Source organism: Panthera pardus, unplaced genomic scaffold (genome assembly GCF_024362965.1).
Source record: "Panthera pardus isolate Hobbes unplaced genomic scaffold, ASM2436296v1 HiC_scaffold_5, whole genome shotgun sequence".
Taxonomy (NCBI): Eukaryota; Metazoa; Chordata; class Mammalia; order Carnivora; family Felidae; genus Panthera; species Panthera pardus.
The window spans coordinates 12,490,365-12,506,169 of NW_026526980.1; the positions used below are offsets into that span (position 1 = coordinate 12,490,365).

A 15,805-nucleotide genomic window follows, 5' to 3' on the forward strand; every position below is an offset into this window, starting at 1 on the left:
AGTAGAAATAAAAAATTCCTGGGTGCCTGGGTAGCACAATTCATTAAGCATTCAACTCTTGATCTTGGCTCAGGTCATGATCTCACAGTTCGTGAGTCTGAGCCCCACCTTGGGCTCTGTGCTGATTACATGGAGCCTGCTTGGGATTCTGTCTCTCCTTCTCTCTGCTCCTCCCTTGCTTGTGCTCTCTCTCTCTCAAAGAAAATAAATTTACTTAAAAAAATAAAATAGAAAATTCCACAATAACTCATTTGTATAATCCTACTTTATACAAATCTCTCAGAATAAGAATATACTACCACTACCAATTATGATAACTGAAAACGATTTGAAACTTTTTGTACTTGTTATCCTCATCCCCCCTCCATTTTCAATTGTTCTGTGTCTACAACACTGGGTCTTACAGCCTTTACATATTATAATCTCTCCCATGTAGTCTTAGTCCAACAAATAACCATATATTTAAAGCTTATGACCAGTTGTGATATCTATTTATTTTCAGTCATTTTGATCGTGTGAAACTCATTTTCTAGTAGGTTCCCAAGAAAGTGCCTGTGGAAATAAGTCTGAGTTCTTGCATGCTGATAACAGTTTTCCTTTTATATGTCAAGGTCAGCTTTGCTGGCTATAAAATCCTTGCCTCTCATTTTATTTCCTTGAGTATCTTAAAAATGTTATTTCATTTTCTTGTGGCATAAAGCATTGTGGTAGAATAATTTTAAGATGATCTAATTTTCTTTTTCTTTTAAGTCACGTGCTCTTTTGTGCCTAGATGTCCAAAAGAATTTTTCCTTTTCTATAAAGTCCAGCAATTTTACTAGTGCATGTCTTGGTAGTGGTCATTTTTGAGTCTGTATTCTTAGGTACACAATGTGCCAAATACGATTATCCTGTCCATTTTCCTTATGGAAAATTTTACAGATGAGAAAGCTAAATGCCAGAGGGGAGAGCAAGGTCAAAGAATCTTAAGTCTGGAAATGGTATTAAGATTCTTAAGCAAGGATGTATCTCAGAATTAAATGCAGATCCTTGATGAATCTAGTTACACTGGAAGCAAAATGTATTCCTAAACTGTTGGATGATGGGAGGAACTCTTAACTTGTTTTGTTTGTTTGTTTATTATTATTTTGCTTAGGCCACTTTGGGTTAGTTGTTCTATCTCCGGCAATCTGAAGAATTGTAACAAACACAACAGGTGAATCTTTTACCACCCCTGGTTGAGAACCTCTGATCTAGTCTCCCTCCTGGCACCCATGCTGGCCACACTGAACTCTCCTTTTCACAGGAGACTCTCTGTTTCTCCAAGGCCTAACCAAAGACTTTCACATTCTTTTTCCACATTCATGTCCTATTTCACACAACTTCCAACATGAAGACTTCAAATTCCACTCCCTGGAGCTAGCCCAACCCCCTCTGGCTATAGCCTAAACATACTTTTCTCTACCTTCCATCAGGACAGAGTGTCCTGTACCAACTCTCCATCCATGAAGGTGGTCTGGCTCTGCTGGAGGATGAAGAGGAATGAAGTTTCTTTGTCACGTACCAGTAATGTCATTCCTTCCTCCCCCAGGGGGGCCCATGGCAGTCACAAGCAGCACATCCACGAAGTCCAGCTTGCTTGTGTCCTTCTTGTCAAACCAGTAACCGTGGTCAATCCACTGCCTCAAGAGCTCAATGGGGGGCTGGGCCCCATACACTTCTTTGGCTGGCATGTTGAGGTCATCTGGGGAAAGAAGCCACACATTCTAAGTCTAGGAGAGACATCAGATAACTATTCCCTCCATGGGAGAGGAGTCCCCTCTCCACTAGTTGTCCCCTCTCTACTCCAGGAAGAGCTCAGCCAGTGGACATACTGACCATATGGGAAGAAAATTTCTGGGCTCTCCTGCCTCATTGAGATCTCTGCCCATTGTGACATTAAGGATGCATGGATTGGCATCAACAAACAGGCATTTAATTTTTTCCCATTCCATCAACCACACTATATTGAATGTCTACTATGTGTTAGACATTGTTAATTTCTGGGGATATGATGGTGAGGAAGACAATCATACTCCCAGCCAACAGTGTGTATAATTTTACTGGCAGGTAACAATTGAACCTCAATGGGAGAAAGGTTTTAAGCAAGGGTTTTTGAGGAGCAAAACCAAAATGGCAAGAAAAGATAGTGACTTTCTCAAGGGCAGGGGTTGATTTTCCTCAAAAGCATATTGTGTGACCTAGTCACTGCACATAGAAGACACTCAACAGAATGAAAGCCTTTTAATTTTTCTCTAACGAACACTAACTGAATGCCCAGTTTATGTCACATAACATTTTAGTAGTTTTATACACACTATCTCACCTAATCCAAATGATGACTTTATAAGGAAGATAGTATTACCTTTATGTTAGAGGTGAGGACCTGAGGGTCACAGAAGTTAAGTCACAATATGCCTAGGGTTAAAGAGTGAGATTTGAACCTAGATCTGTTTGCTGCAAAGCTTAAATTGCTTCTGGATAGGAGGGTCTGGGTGGCTCAGACAGTTAAGTGTTGGACTTCGGTTCAGGTCATAATCTTGCAGTCTGTGGGTTCAAGCCCCACATCCGGCTCTGTGCTGACAGCTCAGAGCCTGGAGCCTGCCTCGGATTCTGTGTCTCCCTCTCCTTCTGCCCCTCTCCCACTTACTCTCTGTCTCTCTCTCAAAAATAAACTAGCATTAAGACATTTAAAAAATTGTTTCTGTATATACCACAAAGATAGGAAGAGGGAACAGTCTGGAGGAAAGGGGAAAGGAAGAAAAGAAAAAGAAAACAAAACAAAATTGGATCTCTGCCTTTAAGAAGGTAATGTTAGTGGGTAAGGATATAAATACATGCAATATTCACTATCAATACATGAATTTTAAGGACAGGATATGAGATAACCCAGAAGACTAGGGCATTACTTTTACTAAATGAAAACCCTATGAGTTAGCAGTAAGATGGTGAAAAAATATCATGTATTTGGCACCAAGAAATCTGGATTTGGGTTATGGCTCCAGAATTTTCTAGATGTCTGACAGAGAATTTAACCTTCTGGAGCCTCAATCTCACTAGTAAAATGAGAATGATGGTTAATAACCTCAAAGGGATAATAGGCTCAAACGAAATAAATGAGGAAGTGCTTTGTAAACAGGTAAAATCCTGGGGATATTCAATGTGCTTATTTCAAAATACTTATTTAGCAAATATTAGGTTTCTTAATTTACTGATAACATTTATCTGACAAAAAAAAATGGAATAAGGAGTTTATCACAAAGTGAGTGTTGCTTTTGGAGATCCAAGAGGGTAAATACCCTTCTGGAACGAATTCTCACTACAGGCTAACCTTGCTTGATCCAAAGGCTCATCTTCCTCTCAGGAGAAACTTGGAGGTTACCTCAGGTCAAAAAGGCCTGGACTACAACTTACTTACTGAAAATATGACATATAGCACTTAATCAACAAATACTTGGTAATGAAAGAAGGAAAGGAAAGTCAAAATTAAACACGGGAGAGTGGGAGGGAAGGGGGAAGGATAAAAATGGGAGGAAGGAGGGAAGGAAGGACAGAAAGAAGGATGGAGAAGAAAAAGGGAGGGAAGGAACACTACATTAACCAGAAATATATTATGTCTCAGAGAGAGTAAAAGAATTGTACATTGGCCCTACAAAGGGAAGTTCTGGTTTGCTGCAGCACAGAAGCATCTGGTTATGTTTAGATTCAGGCCAATGCCTTACCCACAAATACCACTGCTTTCTTCCCTACGGGAGGCCCAAAAAGACCCTTCCGCCGTCGATCCAGCTTGGACATGATGATATCTTGAGTTTGACTGGCTGAGGTTCTGGCAGAGAAATTGATGCAGTTGGGCAGGTAGGTGCTTTTGGGAAGGTGGAGAAGGAAATTGTTGGTAATGGCTGATTTGCCAGTGCCTGTGGGCCCCACAAATAGCATTGGAATTTCATGGTCCAGGTATGTTTTCAAGAAGAAAGACTGCCTGGCTGTCTCCATTGTGGAGATGATGAGTTCTGAGACCTGTACCGCAAAGATATGGAACAGTCTTATTACTGGGCCAAAGATGCTGGGTTTGGCATTCAGGATACTTACTATCCATTCAGCTCCATCCCTTACTACCTTTATGACTTCAAGTGAGTATTTAACCTCGTCAAGGGCCTCTGTTTCTTCACCTTTTAAATGCGATAATAATGGCATCCAGTTCACTGACATGCTTTGAGGATTAAAATGAGATCATACATGTCAAAATGGGCATTATTGGCACTGTTTTGTAGATGAGGAAACTGAGGTCCAGACCTTTTTGGACCTTGCCCAAGGTCCAACTTGGGCAACTTGCCCAAGTAATACAACTTGCAACTTGCCCAAGTAATACAACAAGTAAGTGGAAATACAAGGACTTGAATTCTAGCTTGTCTGATTCCAAAGTCTATATTCTTAACCACTGAACTATCAAGGAATAAACACCAATTACACTAATGATCAGTTTATAGTTGTTGCCCTCTGAGATCATTGCTCTGAACCAACCTGTATGCCTTGCCCCAGGCAAGGAAGGTCCACCTCCCATATATCATCTTCCATACTGCTTGGCTCAGGAGGGTGGGTTGTGACACTTAGCCCCCTTCCCTGCACTCACTCCTGTTCTGCCTTTTTCCAACACTTGGATCCCTGGTTCTAGGACCCACCCCCACTTAACCCTTTTTCCAATATGGGGATTACAACACTCTTCCTGGTATTCAAACCCCAACTGGACTCTAAGGGCTTGGTTTGGAGTCATGGACTCCCTATTACTTTGAGTAGAATACCTTACCTTAGCTTGGCTTCTTTGAGCCTGAACACTGTCATTGGCCATTTGGTCACATTTGGTCCTTCCATGGGGACAGAGGAAGGGACTGGAAGATGTATATCATATGCTGACATCTCCTTATGTTTAGGCTGGAAGGGGCTAGTGAACATGGAGCCAGTGTGTTGCACAACTCCAGAAAGTACCATTCCTACTGTGTTTTATGTAAATGGTGCCACTAAAGCAAAGCTAGACCACAACGCCAATGGCACCAAGTGAGTCTGTGCAACAAGGCAGCCCTGTAAATATCGGCAGAAAAAGGCTGGGCTTCTTTTGATAAGTAATTTGCTCAAAGGAAAAGGGACAAGGCAAGGGAACTGAAGTATAGAGGAAGAGCATTAATAGGTGTTGAGCTTTGGAGGCTTTGCCTATATTATCCCCTGCAGTTTTCCCAGTAACCCTCTGAGGCTGGAAGATTACTGGCTCATTTGTCCAAAGCCATGTGGCCAGTAAGTGGTGCTGAATACAGGGCCAGGTGAAAAATGCTTATTTTTCTATCAAGATGGAATTTAAAGCAAGTTGGGTTTCAGAGATTTTTATTTTCAAAGACCACAACACTTTGACAAGGGGAAAATTTTCAGCACAACTTAAAATCTTCTCTGCATAGGACTCTCTTATTTGTATGAATTCAGTGTTATTTCAACCCCCCCTGGAGGTTCAGGTGACTAAGTTCTTTAAGGAGAATTAAAGTTTTGGACCTCCATGCTCAGGGCTTCTGCACAACACTCAGCCCCCAGAGTGTGCCCAAAATTCAGCACACATCCACCTCTGCTTATCACACCATCTTCAGGAGCAGCTGTCACCCTGCTGGCTGCCTGACTTGACTGTCAATATTCCCACTTTTCTATACATTGTCCACCACTCCATCTGGGGCCTGAATGATCTGCAACCACCCCCAGAAAGGTAAAGTGTGTTCACTAGAAACTACTAATAGAGGCAAATTTTCTACAAGGAGAAGTTGGAGCCGAGAAAAACAGCTAGACCTGTTTTTCTGAGAATTCTGATCAAGGAAATCTTTCTCTGGGAATTTTGAAGAAAAGACAATGATCCTTTTTGGCTGAGATGTCTGAGAGGTAAGACTGATGACCGCCCAGCATTGGACTGATGACCCCCCAGCATTGATAACTGACCACATGACAATGATAATAATCAAAATAGCAATCAACATGGATCTAGCACATGATGTGTGCCACGTGTTCAGGTATATTACCTTCAATTCTCTCAAACATCCTTCAAGTATTTTTTTTGCTATTGTGTAGCTGAGTAAACTGAGGCAGAGAGTGTGAGGGCCGAGTAAGGAATCTGTGCCTCTAATTCTAAAGTCCAAGCTTTTGAAGGCTGATCCAGCTCATGTTTGAAACTTTTTCTAAAGAAAGTTCTTAAAAATGCTAATAAAGAGTTGACGTTAATTCCTCCACCTTGGAGAAAGTTCAGGTCATTTTAGAAACCAAAGTTCCATGACAAATACCTCTCTTTTACCTTGGCATTAGCTGGGATATTTTCCTCTTCTTTAGTAATATACTCTGTCCATGTGTACCAATGTCCACTACCTTCCTTGAGGAAATAAAAATCATAGATGCTCCCTGGATTCAAAGAAACAAAACGGGTCATTAGCACCCCAGGGGTTTACATTTCATATTTGAGGTGTTTAACCACCTCAGTTATAAGACATCTGAAAATGTGTATCTACCAGTATTAGCCAAGCTGTGGTAAAACTTACACATTTAAAAAAAATTTTTTTTAACGTTTATTTATTTGAGAGACAGAGAGAGACAGAGCATGAGCATGGGAGGGGCAGAGATAGGAGGAGACACGGAATCTGAAGCAGGCTCCAGGCTCTGAGCTGTTAGCACAGAGCCCAATGTGGGGCTCGAACTCACAAACCGCGAGATCATGACCTGAGCCGAAGTTGGACGCTTAACTGACTGAGCCACCCAGGCGCCCCATAAAACTTACACATTAATGGTAACTGTATAAATTGGAAAAATATCTTTTAGAGAGTAATGACTCTACAGTTTGCATAAAAAATGATAGGTACTAATTATATAAATAATTATTTTAATACATTAAATGGGAAGTACTGAAAAGGACAATAAAAGGAGGAAATAAATCATCTCACATCCAGAAATAGCTTTTTAAAATTTTTTTAAAAAAATGTTTATTTATTTTTGAGAGAGAGAGAGAGAGCGTGAGCAGGAGCAGGGGCAGGGGAGGGGCAGACAGAGAGGGAGAGATACAGAACTCAAGGTGGGCTCCAGGCAGCACAGAGCCCAACAGGGCTTGAAATCACGAACTGTGAGATCATGACCTGAGCTGAAGTCGGATGTTTAACCAACTGAGCCACCCAGGCGTCCCTCTAGAAATAACTTTTGATGGCAATCCTTCTAGCTTTCTCTTTAGACACACAAACACATTGAACATGGAAGGACAGATGAAAGGATTTGATAAGAATAAGATCATTTGACATTATATATTATACTATGATATATAATTATATGTGATATATTAATATAGAATTATATATTCTATTAATGTATACCATATATTATATACTTACATATCACATATATGTATCACATATATGTTATATATATCATCCATTATACTATTTTAAAATAAAGATGTTAAATTTCTTTTTTTTTAATGTTCATTTATCTTGAGAGAGAGAGAGCAAGCAGGGGAGGAGCAGAGAGAGAGGGAGAGAGAATCTCAAGCAGGCTCCATGCTGTCATCGCAGAGCTGAATGAGCAGCTTGATCTCACATATAGTGAGAGTGTGACCTGAGCCAAAATCAAGAGTTGGACACTTAACCAACTCCCTTTCCTTTCCATTCTCCTTTGTTTGTGTGGAGTCTTTTGTAGCAAATCCTGACATTATATTTCATTTGTAAATACATGTGACTCAATGTTAGACCAATTTCCCTGATTCATTCATAAGCTATGAGTGATTAACTCACTTTTCCTTCCATCTCCTCTCCTCTGACTCCTTTTGTTGTTGATGATGACCATAATTCTCCCATTCCTTAGTCTTAGGTCTAGTTTCAATAGATTCATTGCTCAAATTCATGGCTTCTAACACAGCCCATTTAAAAGCTCTTTGTTTTGATCGATCTGTTAGTCGGAAAATTTATTTTCTTTCCTTTTTTTTTCCCCCCCAAGAAGGGACTTACGGTGCTTCATTCTCTCAGCTCTTGCAAGTTTGGAAGTATTTGCCAACTGATTTTGTTTTTGAACAATGACTTGGCTGAGAGTGATATTCTCAGGTCACATTTTCTTTCCCTCAGACTTCTGACTGTTCTCTTATGTTTCTCTGTATACTAAGTTGCTGTGTGGAAATCTGAGGTCCATCAGATATTTCCCTCTTCACTGGACTTTTTTTCCTTATCTATATGTATCATGTAATTTCTTTTATCTGTAAATTTAATAATTTAATCAGGCTATATCTTTTGTTCCATTATTCTTTATCACTTTTTCTTGAAACATGGCATACTCATAATCTGTAGAAACAGTTGATCATTTGAGGAACAATTTCTCATTTATATCTTTTTAAAATTTTTTATTTTATTTTTTATTATATATATAGAGAGAGTAAGTGGAGGAGAGGGGCAGAGGGACAGGGAGAGAGAATGCAGGCAGGATCCATGCTCAGCAGAGTCGGATGTGGGGCTCAATCCCACAACTCTAGGATCATGACCTGAGCTGAAATCAAGAATCAGACACTCAATTGAGCCACCCAGAAACCCCTCCTCTCATATATACCTTTGTATATATTGTCTATACTATTTACTGGGTTACCCACTTAAGGAATCAGCATGGTTTGGCCTCTATATCAATCATATTGATAATTGCTTTAATGTATTTGGTTTTTTTTCTTCTATAGTAAGTGTAGTTCTCTCAAACCTCCCCTCTAAGCCATTTATGAGATACCTAGATTTATACATTTTATTTCTTGCTGTTCCTAATGTATTTATTAGATCACTAATGGTACTGTCTCATTGTCAATTTGTTTTGTGGTTTTTCAATCCCTCTTTTCCTCTAATTCTGTGATTTTTTCACCTCATCTACAAACTTCTAAAAGATAGCTTTACTAAAAACGTATATGTGATGTACTAATATTCATAGTTGTGCAACTATACTATAACCAATTTTAAGACATTTCATTACATGAAAAAGAAACCCCATATCTCCTAGTTGTTACCCCTCATTTCCCCCTCCTACTCTCAGCACTAGGCAACCACTAATCTACTGTCTCTACAGATTTGTGTATTCCAGATGTTTCATGTAAATGAAATCACACAATATGTGTTCTTTTGTACCTGTCTTCTTTTACTTATTATGATTTATATATATTTTTAAGTTTATTAATTTATTTTAAGAGAGAGAGCGCATGCACGAGTTGGGGAGGAGCAAAGAAAGAGAGGGAGAGAGAGAATCCTAAGCAGGCTTGGTGATGTCAGCATAAAGCTGGATGCAGGGACCATGAGATCAAGAGTTGGATGCTTAACCAACTGAGCCATCCAGGCATCTGGGAGCATGATATTTTTAAGGTTCATCCATGTTGTAGCATGTATTATTACTTCAATTTTTTAAATTATTGAGTAATATTCCATTATATGGATATTTTTATTTATTCATTTATCTATTGATGGACACTTGGATTGTTTCTACTTTTTGGCCTTTATGAATAACGCTGCTATGAACATTTGTGTAGAAGTTTGTGGGTAGACATGTTTTTGTTTCTCCTGGGCATAGAACTAGGAATAGAATTGCTGGGTCATATGGCAACTCTATGTTTAAGTTTTGGGGAACTGTCAAATACTGTTTTCCAACTCTGCTGTACCATTTAACATTTCCATTATGTATGTAAGGGTTCCAGTTTTCCCATGTTCTCACCAACACTTGTTGTTTTCTTTTTTATTATTCTCATCCTAGTTGTGAAGTGGTATCTCATTGTGCTTCTGATTTGCATTTCCTGATGGCTAACAATGTTGTCACGTGTTTATTGACTCTTTGTGTATCTTCTTTGGAGAAATGTCTATTCAGTTACTTTGCCCATTTTTTAGTAGGGTTATCTTTTTATTATTATGTTGTAGTACCTCTTTATATATTCCAGATAGAAGTCCCTTATCATACATATGATTGTAAAAAGGCTTCACCCATTTTGTGGGTTGTCTTTTCACTTTCTTGGTATTGTCCTTTGAAGCACAAAAGTTTTTAATTTTGATTAGGTCCAGTTTACCTATTTGTTGTTATTGTTATTGCCTGTGCTTTTGGTGTCCTAAGAAACCATTGTCTAGTCCAAGGTCATGAAGATTTGCGCCTATTTTTTCTTTAGTAATTTTACAAGTTTTAATTCTTAAATTTAGGACTTTCATTCATGTTGACTATGGTGCAAAGTAGAGGTCCAAATTCATTATTTTATGACAAATATTCACCTGTCCCAGCACCATTTGTTGAAAAGATTATTCTTTCTCCTTTTAATTATCTTGGTACCCTTGCCAAAAAGCAAGTTACCATAAATGTGAGGGGCTTGTTTCTGAACTCTCAATTATATTCCACTGAGCTAAATATCTATCCTTTTGCCAGTACCACATGTTCGTCTATGAACTTTTTAAGAAATTAAATTGTTATAACTAAGTTCTTTCAACAGAAATATTTTATGTTTCTTAGGTAATTTTTCTTTTAGATTCATTCAGTCTGTCTGCCTCTCTCTCTCTCTCTCTCTCTCTCTCTCTCTCTCGTTTGCAATTTCCATACCATTCTTGCTCTGTTACAATCAGGTAAGTTCTTTTTTTTTTTTTTTTTTTTTTTTTTAATTTTTTTTTTTCAACGTTTTTTATTTATTTTTGGGACAGAGAGACAGAGCATGAACGGGGGAGGGGCAGAGAGAGAGGGAGACACAGAATCGGAAACAGGCTCCAGGCTCCGAGCCATCAGCCCAGAGCCTGACGCGGGGCTCGAACTCACGGGCCGCGAGATCGTGACCTGGCTGAAGTCGGACGCTTAACCGACTGCGCCACCCAGGCGCCCCAACAATCAGGTAAGTTCTTGACATCTTTCCTAATGTTATCTGAGGCCAGTTTATCTCCTCCACTTTCCTGACCACAATTCAAGGATTAGTGAGTGGCTTTGTTTTTTGTAGCATGAGGTTACATGGACCGAGTAAAAGAAAATTCTCAATTGCCCCTGCTAGGAAACCTGGGCTCTACACTCTCTTTCTACAATTTGGCCAAGGTTCCTGAACTATGGTGCCACTCCCATCCCAGCTAGCAACATGTCCCACATTCCTGTATCATCATCTCACAACCCTGATGCAGCATAGACTGTGGAAGGTACAAACCCTCGTAGTTTCTCCCACTTGTATTAAGATTCTACAGAAGCATGCAGGTGCTTCATGCCCAAGGGTTTCTCATAGACATTCTTTGCATCTGCAGGCCACTGTAATCCACTTCTCTCCACAGGGGTGATTACCAGTTAGAACTCTCAGAATTTTGTCAACTCACCACCTTTCCTCCCAAAACCACTCTTAGGAGGACGGGGGGGGGGGGGGGGGGGGTCTAGGTTGGAAGATGCAGCATGCCAGATCTTAGTTTTACTTTTCCTGTCCATCACTTCTTAATGTTTATAGACAGAATCAAGATGGAACATTTTCTATAATTATTGCTGGGATATTTTGAGGCTTAATTTTGTTGTTGTTTTTGTTCATTTCACTAGGTATTAAAGGAGGGAGCTCTGTTATCCTACACCCCTCTGCAGCTTTACCTAGAAGTTAATCTAGCAAAACACTTTTAGAAAGCAATCTGGCATTATGCTTACAGAGCTACAAAAATGTTCTGTAGTCTAAGCCAGAAATCCCACTTCTGGGAATTTATCATAAGGAAATAATTCAGAATGAAAATAATCTCTATACATGGCTATGCAGCACCATCTGTGATAGCAAAAATTTGGAAATAATTTACATGTCTCACATTAGGAGACCAGTCAAAATTATGTCTTATGAGATGAATGGAATATTTTGCAAAAACTAAGTATCAACATATCAAATTGCTTTCAAAAAGCAATGACAGATGAAAATAGAATAAAAAATAGAACATATGTCATTATGCTAAAGAGGTAAAGAGATGAAATCAGGTAGACAAAACAGAGAAAAGTTTTTCTGACATACTTGGGACAGGGTGGTATGAACAAAGAGATACTTTTTGGTCGTTTTTAAAAAATAGAACTGAATTGTTTTACAACAAAAAAGGAGACACTAAAAGCATGATTCAGAAAAGCATTTGTCTCCCTTCCCTGGATGTTATGATTCAATAGAGCTAGTTTGTTGCTTGACACAGGAAGATTAAGGCCAAAGAGAAAAGCCTCAAGTGAGTAAAAGTAGATTTGCTAAGCGATGTGACCTTGGCCAAGGTTACCATTTGTACACCTGTAAAATGGGCCTGATTTTATGTGAAGCTCAGAGAGTCACTGTAGAGGGTAAATGAGAGATCTATGTGTCAAACATGTAGCATAGCTCTGAGCACACAGGCACTGAGAAGATTCAGCTCTAGGTCTCTGGTTCTTATCAGAGTAATGGCTCTTGTTCACTCTGCACTGTGATTTTAATTCAAACTCTGTTCCAAGTACAAGGGAAGAAAAGGAGAGAATAGTAGAAATCCAGGAAGGCATATTCTGTCTCTATTACCTCTGACCTCCCCCCCACTTCACCCTGTGTTCTTCTCCAGCACTTGGGAGAATAAGGTTAACTTTTTAAAAAAATGTTTATGTTTATTTATTTTTGAAAGAGAGAGAGACAGAGAGAAAGAGACAGAGCATGAGCAGGGAATGGGCAGAGAGAGAGGGAGACACAGAATCTGAAGCAGGCTCCAGGCTGTGAGCTATCAGCACAGAGCCCGATGTGGGGCTCGAATCCACAAAGTGTGAGATCGTGACCTGAGCCAAAGTCAGACGCTCAACGAACTGAGCCACCCAGGCACTCCAATAAGGTAAACTTTTCAACAAAGGAGTGAGGTTTCAAAGGGCGCACACTGACGAATGAATAAAGAAGATGTGAGATACACACACACACACACACACACACACACACACACACACACTGGAATACTACTCAGTGATCAAAAAGAATGAAATCTTGACATTTGCAACATGGATGGAACTAGAGTGTATTATGCTAAATGAAATAAGTCAGTCAGAGAAAGACAAAATACCATGTAATTTCACTCATATGTGGAATTTAAGAAACATAACAGATAGGGGTGCCTGGTGGCTCAGTTGGTTAACCGTCTGACTTCGGCTCAGGTCATGATCTCATGGTTCACGGGTTTGAGCCCCTCATCGGGCTATGTGCTGAGAACTCAGAGCCTGGAGCCTGCTTCAGATTCTGTGTCTCCCTCTCCCTCTGCCCCTCTGCTGGTTGTGCTCTATCTCTCTGACTCAAAAAAATATATATTTAAAAGAAACACAACAGATAAACATAGGGGAAGGGAAGGAAAAAATAAGATAAAAACATAGAGGGAGGCAAACCCTCAGAGACTCTTAAATACAGAGAATGAATTGAGGGTTGCTGGAGGTGAGGTGGGTGGGGGGATGGACTAAATGGGTGATGGGTGTTAACGAGGGCATTTGTTGGGTTAACGAGCACTGGGGGTTATATGTAAGTGATGAATCACTAGGTTCAACTCCTGAAACCAATACCACACTGTATGTTAACTAACTTGAATTTAAATAAATAAATTAAAAAAAGATAAAGGGCATACAGTGAATAGATGAATAGATGGATAAATAAATTTCTTAGCTGACAAACAAGGATACATGTCAGATGATGTGAACCCAACCCTGAGAGAATCCCTCAAAGGTCTGTTTGCTTTCCTTAACGTATGCTCCCTAGTGTAGTTCCTCCATCATTTATCTCAGAAGTCTACTTATCCCACAGCTCCTGAATGTGAAAAGCCCAGAACACAATGTCCCATAAGGTCAGGGAAGCCTCCCTGGAGGTCTTACCATGAGAATTTTAACCTTGGCTCCTTGTGGAAAGGCTAGAAAGGCATTTAAAGCTTTTTAAGGTGGTAATAAGAATGTATACTCAAAGCTAGACACAAGAGGTCACATACTCCATGATTTCATGCATATGAAATACCAGAAAAAGGCAAATATATAGACAGCAGGTCAGTGGTTGCCTGGGACTGAAGATGGGAACAGGGATTAATTGGAAATGGGCCTGAAGGATCCTACCAGGGTGATGAAAATGTTCTGAAATTGGATTATGGTGACAGTTGCACAACTATGCAAATTTACTAAAAGCCACTGATTTGTACACTTACATGGGATAATTTTATGGTATGTAAATTATACCTCCATAAAGTTGTTATATATAAAAAAGCATACTTAGTACTTAAAACATGTCTTTGATTCAAATGGATTCTGGCTAGGCACTTTGAAATTTCACACTAAAATACTTATTAAGCCAAAAAGAAAAAGAAGTGGAATGATGTCATTGAAAATAAAAACTGAAAAAAAAAATCTGAGCAGCTTCTCCAGCTGGAATAAGAAATCTTACCTCAAGAGATTTCATGAGGGGAGCGCCTGGGTGGCTCAGTCGGTTAGGCATCTGACTTTGGCTCAGGTCATGATCGCACGGTTCATGGGTTCGAGCTCTATGTCAGGCTCTGTGCTGACAGTTCGGAGCCTGGAGCCTGCTTCAGATTCTGTGTCTCCCTCTCTCTCTGCCCTTCCCTCACTCACGCTCTCTCTCAAAAATAAATAAATGTTAAAAAAAATTTTTTTTAAAAAGAGATTTCATGAGGAAAGGCAATAAAGGCCACTAGGATGCAGAGACTCAGGTTCCATCCCACACAGAAAATTGTGTAGCTGTTCCTTTGCCCTACCAGGTATTAATCCAGGAGTACTGTCTCATTTTCTCCTTATCCTTGCCTCTTATTTTTTTCTTTTAATTTTTAAATATTTATTTATTTTTGAGACAAAGAGAGCAAGAGAGAGAGAGAGAGAGCAGGAGCATGAGTGGGGGAGCTTGAACTCACGGACTGCGAGATCATGACCTGAGCCGAAGTCGGACACTTAACTGACTGAGCCACCCAGGTGCCCCGTATAGCTGAGAAGTGCAGTAGGGTCCCAGACCATATGAGTAAGGAGGAGTCAGTCAGAACACCTTAAATTCAGTGAGATACGGTCTTCCAGAGTAAAGAGCCACAAATGCCCCTCTGTTGAGAAACTTCCCTTTTCTAGAATGTTCAGAGATGAAACAAATAGAAAAGGCTGCCTCCAACAGATGGCATTAGTTGATCATATGTGGTCATTGGATCTTGGCCATCCTATTGCTTCTTACTCTAGAGCAGAGTTTATAGCATTTAGGTTTATTTTAAAAGTGTTATATGAATATTATTTACCCTGATCATGTCCAAAAGCTGTGACAATTTGGAAAACTAGCAAAAAGAGAGATGTGGGATTACCATGAAGAAAAAGTAAAGCTTAACTTCCCATGGACAGGTTTGCAATGATCACTTGCAAGGTGTCATTTTAGTCTTATGAATGGTCTTTTCAGAACCAAATTGGCTTTTAAGTAAAGTAGATACTGCAAAAGAAGATAGACAAAGAAGCCGTATATGTGGAATTTTTGTTTTAAATAGCGCATCAGTTGAGTAGGATGTGGAGGGAGGACACAGGCCATCACAGTAGATAGGAGATGTTATAGGGCAAAGTTACCTGGAAACTGAGTGGGAGTTGTATATATATATATCACTAGCCTGCTAGCTGCAGAAGGAAAGGAAAGATGTTGACACAAAGTGGGCCAAGAGTGGGGTCAAGGGAACTTCATGAACCATCTTTGTTGACACAAAGCATGAACAGACTGATCTGGAAGGATAGAGGAAGCAGAAAACAGCATACAGAAACTGTGAAAAAATACTGCAATATAAAGGAATATAATATGGAGATTATA

The 15,805-nt window shown here is 39.7% G+C and overlaps 1 protein-coding gene across 3 annotated transcripts in view; it reads right to left on the bottom strand.

Moving 5' to 3' along the window:
* The window catches only part of DNAH3 (dynein axonemal heavy chain 3), a 168,296-nt gene that overhangs the window by 44,418 nt on the left and 108,073 nt on the right, over window positions 1–15,805 (bottom strand). For all 3 annotated transcript variants that reach the window (XR_008419332.1, XM_053894414.1, XM_053894415.1), the window contains 3 exons: window positions 6,335–6,438; window positions 3,741–4,035; window positions 1,544–1,723 (listed from right to left, as the gene is read on the bottom strand). Coding sequence is in view for 2 of the 3 variants with exons in the window: in XM_053894414.1 (XP_053750389.1) it covers window positions 1,544–1,723; window positions 3,741–4,035; window positions 6,335–6,438 (579 nt within the window). In the remaining variant the exon portion in view is untranslated. The remainder of the gene's footprint in view (window positions 1–1,543; window positions 1,724–3,740; window positions 4,036–6,334; window positions 6,439–15,805) is intronic.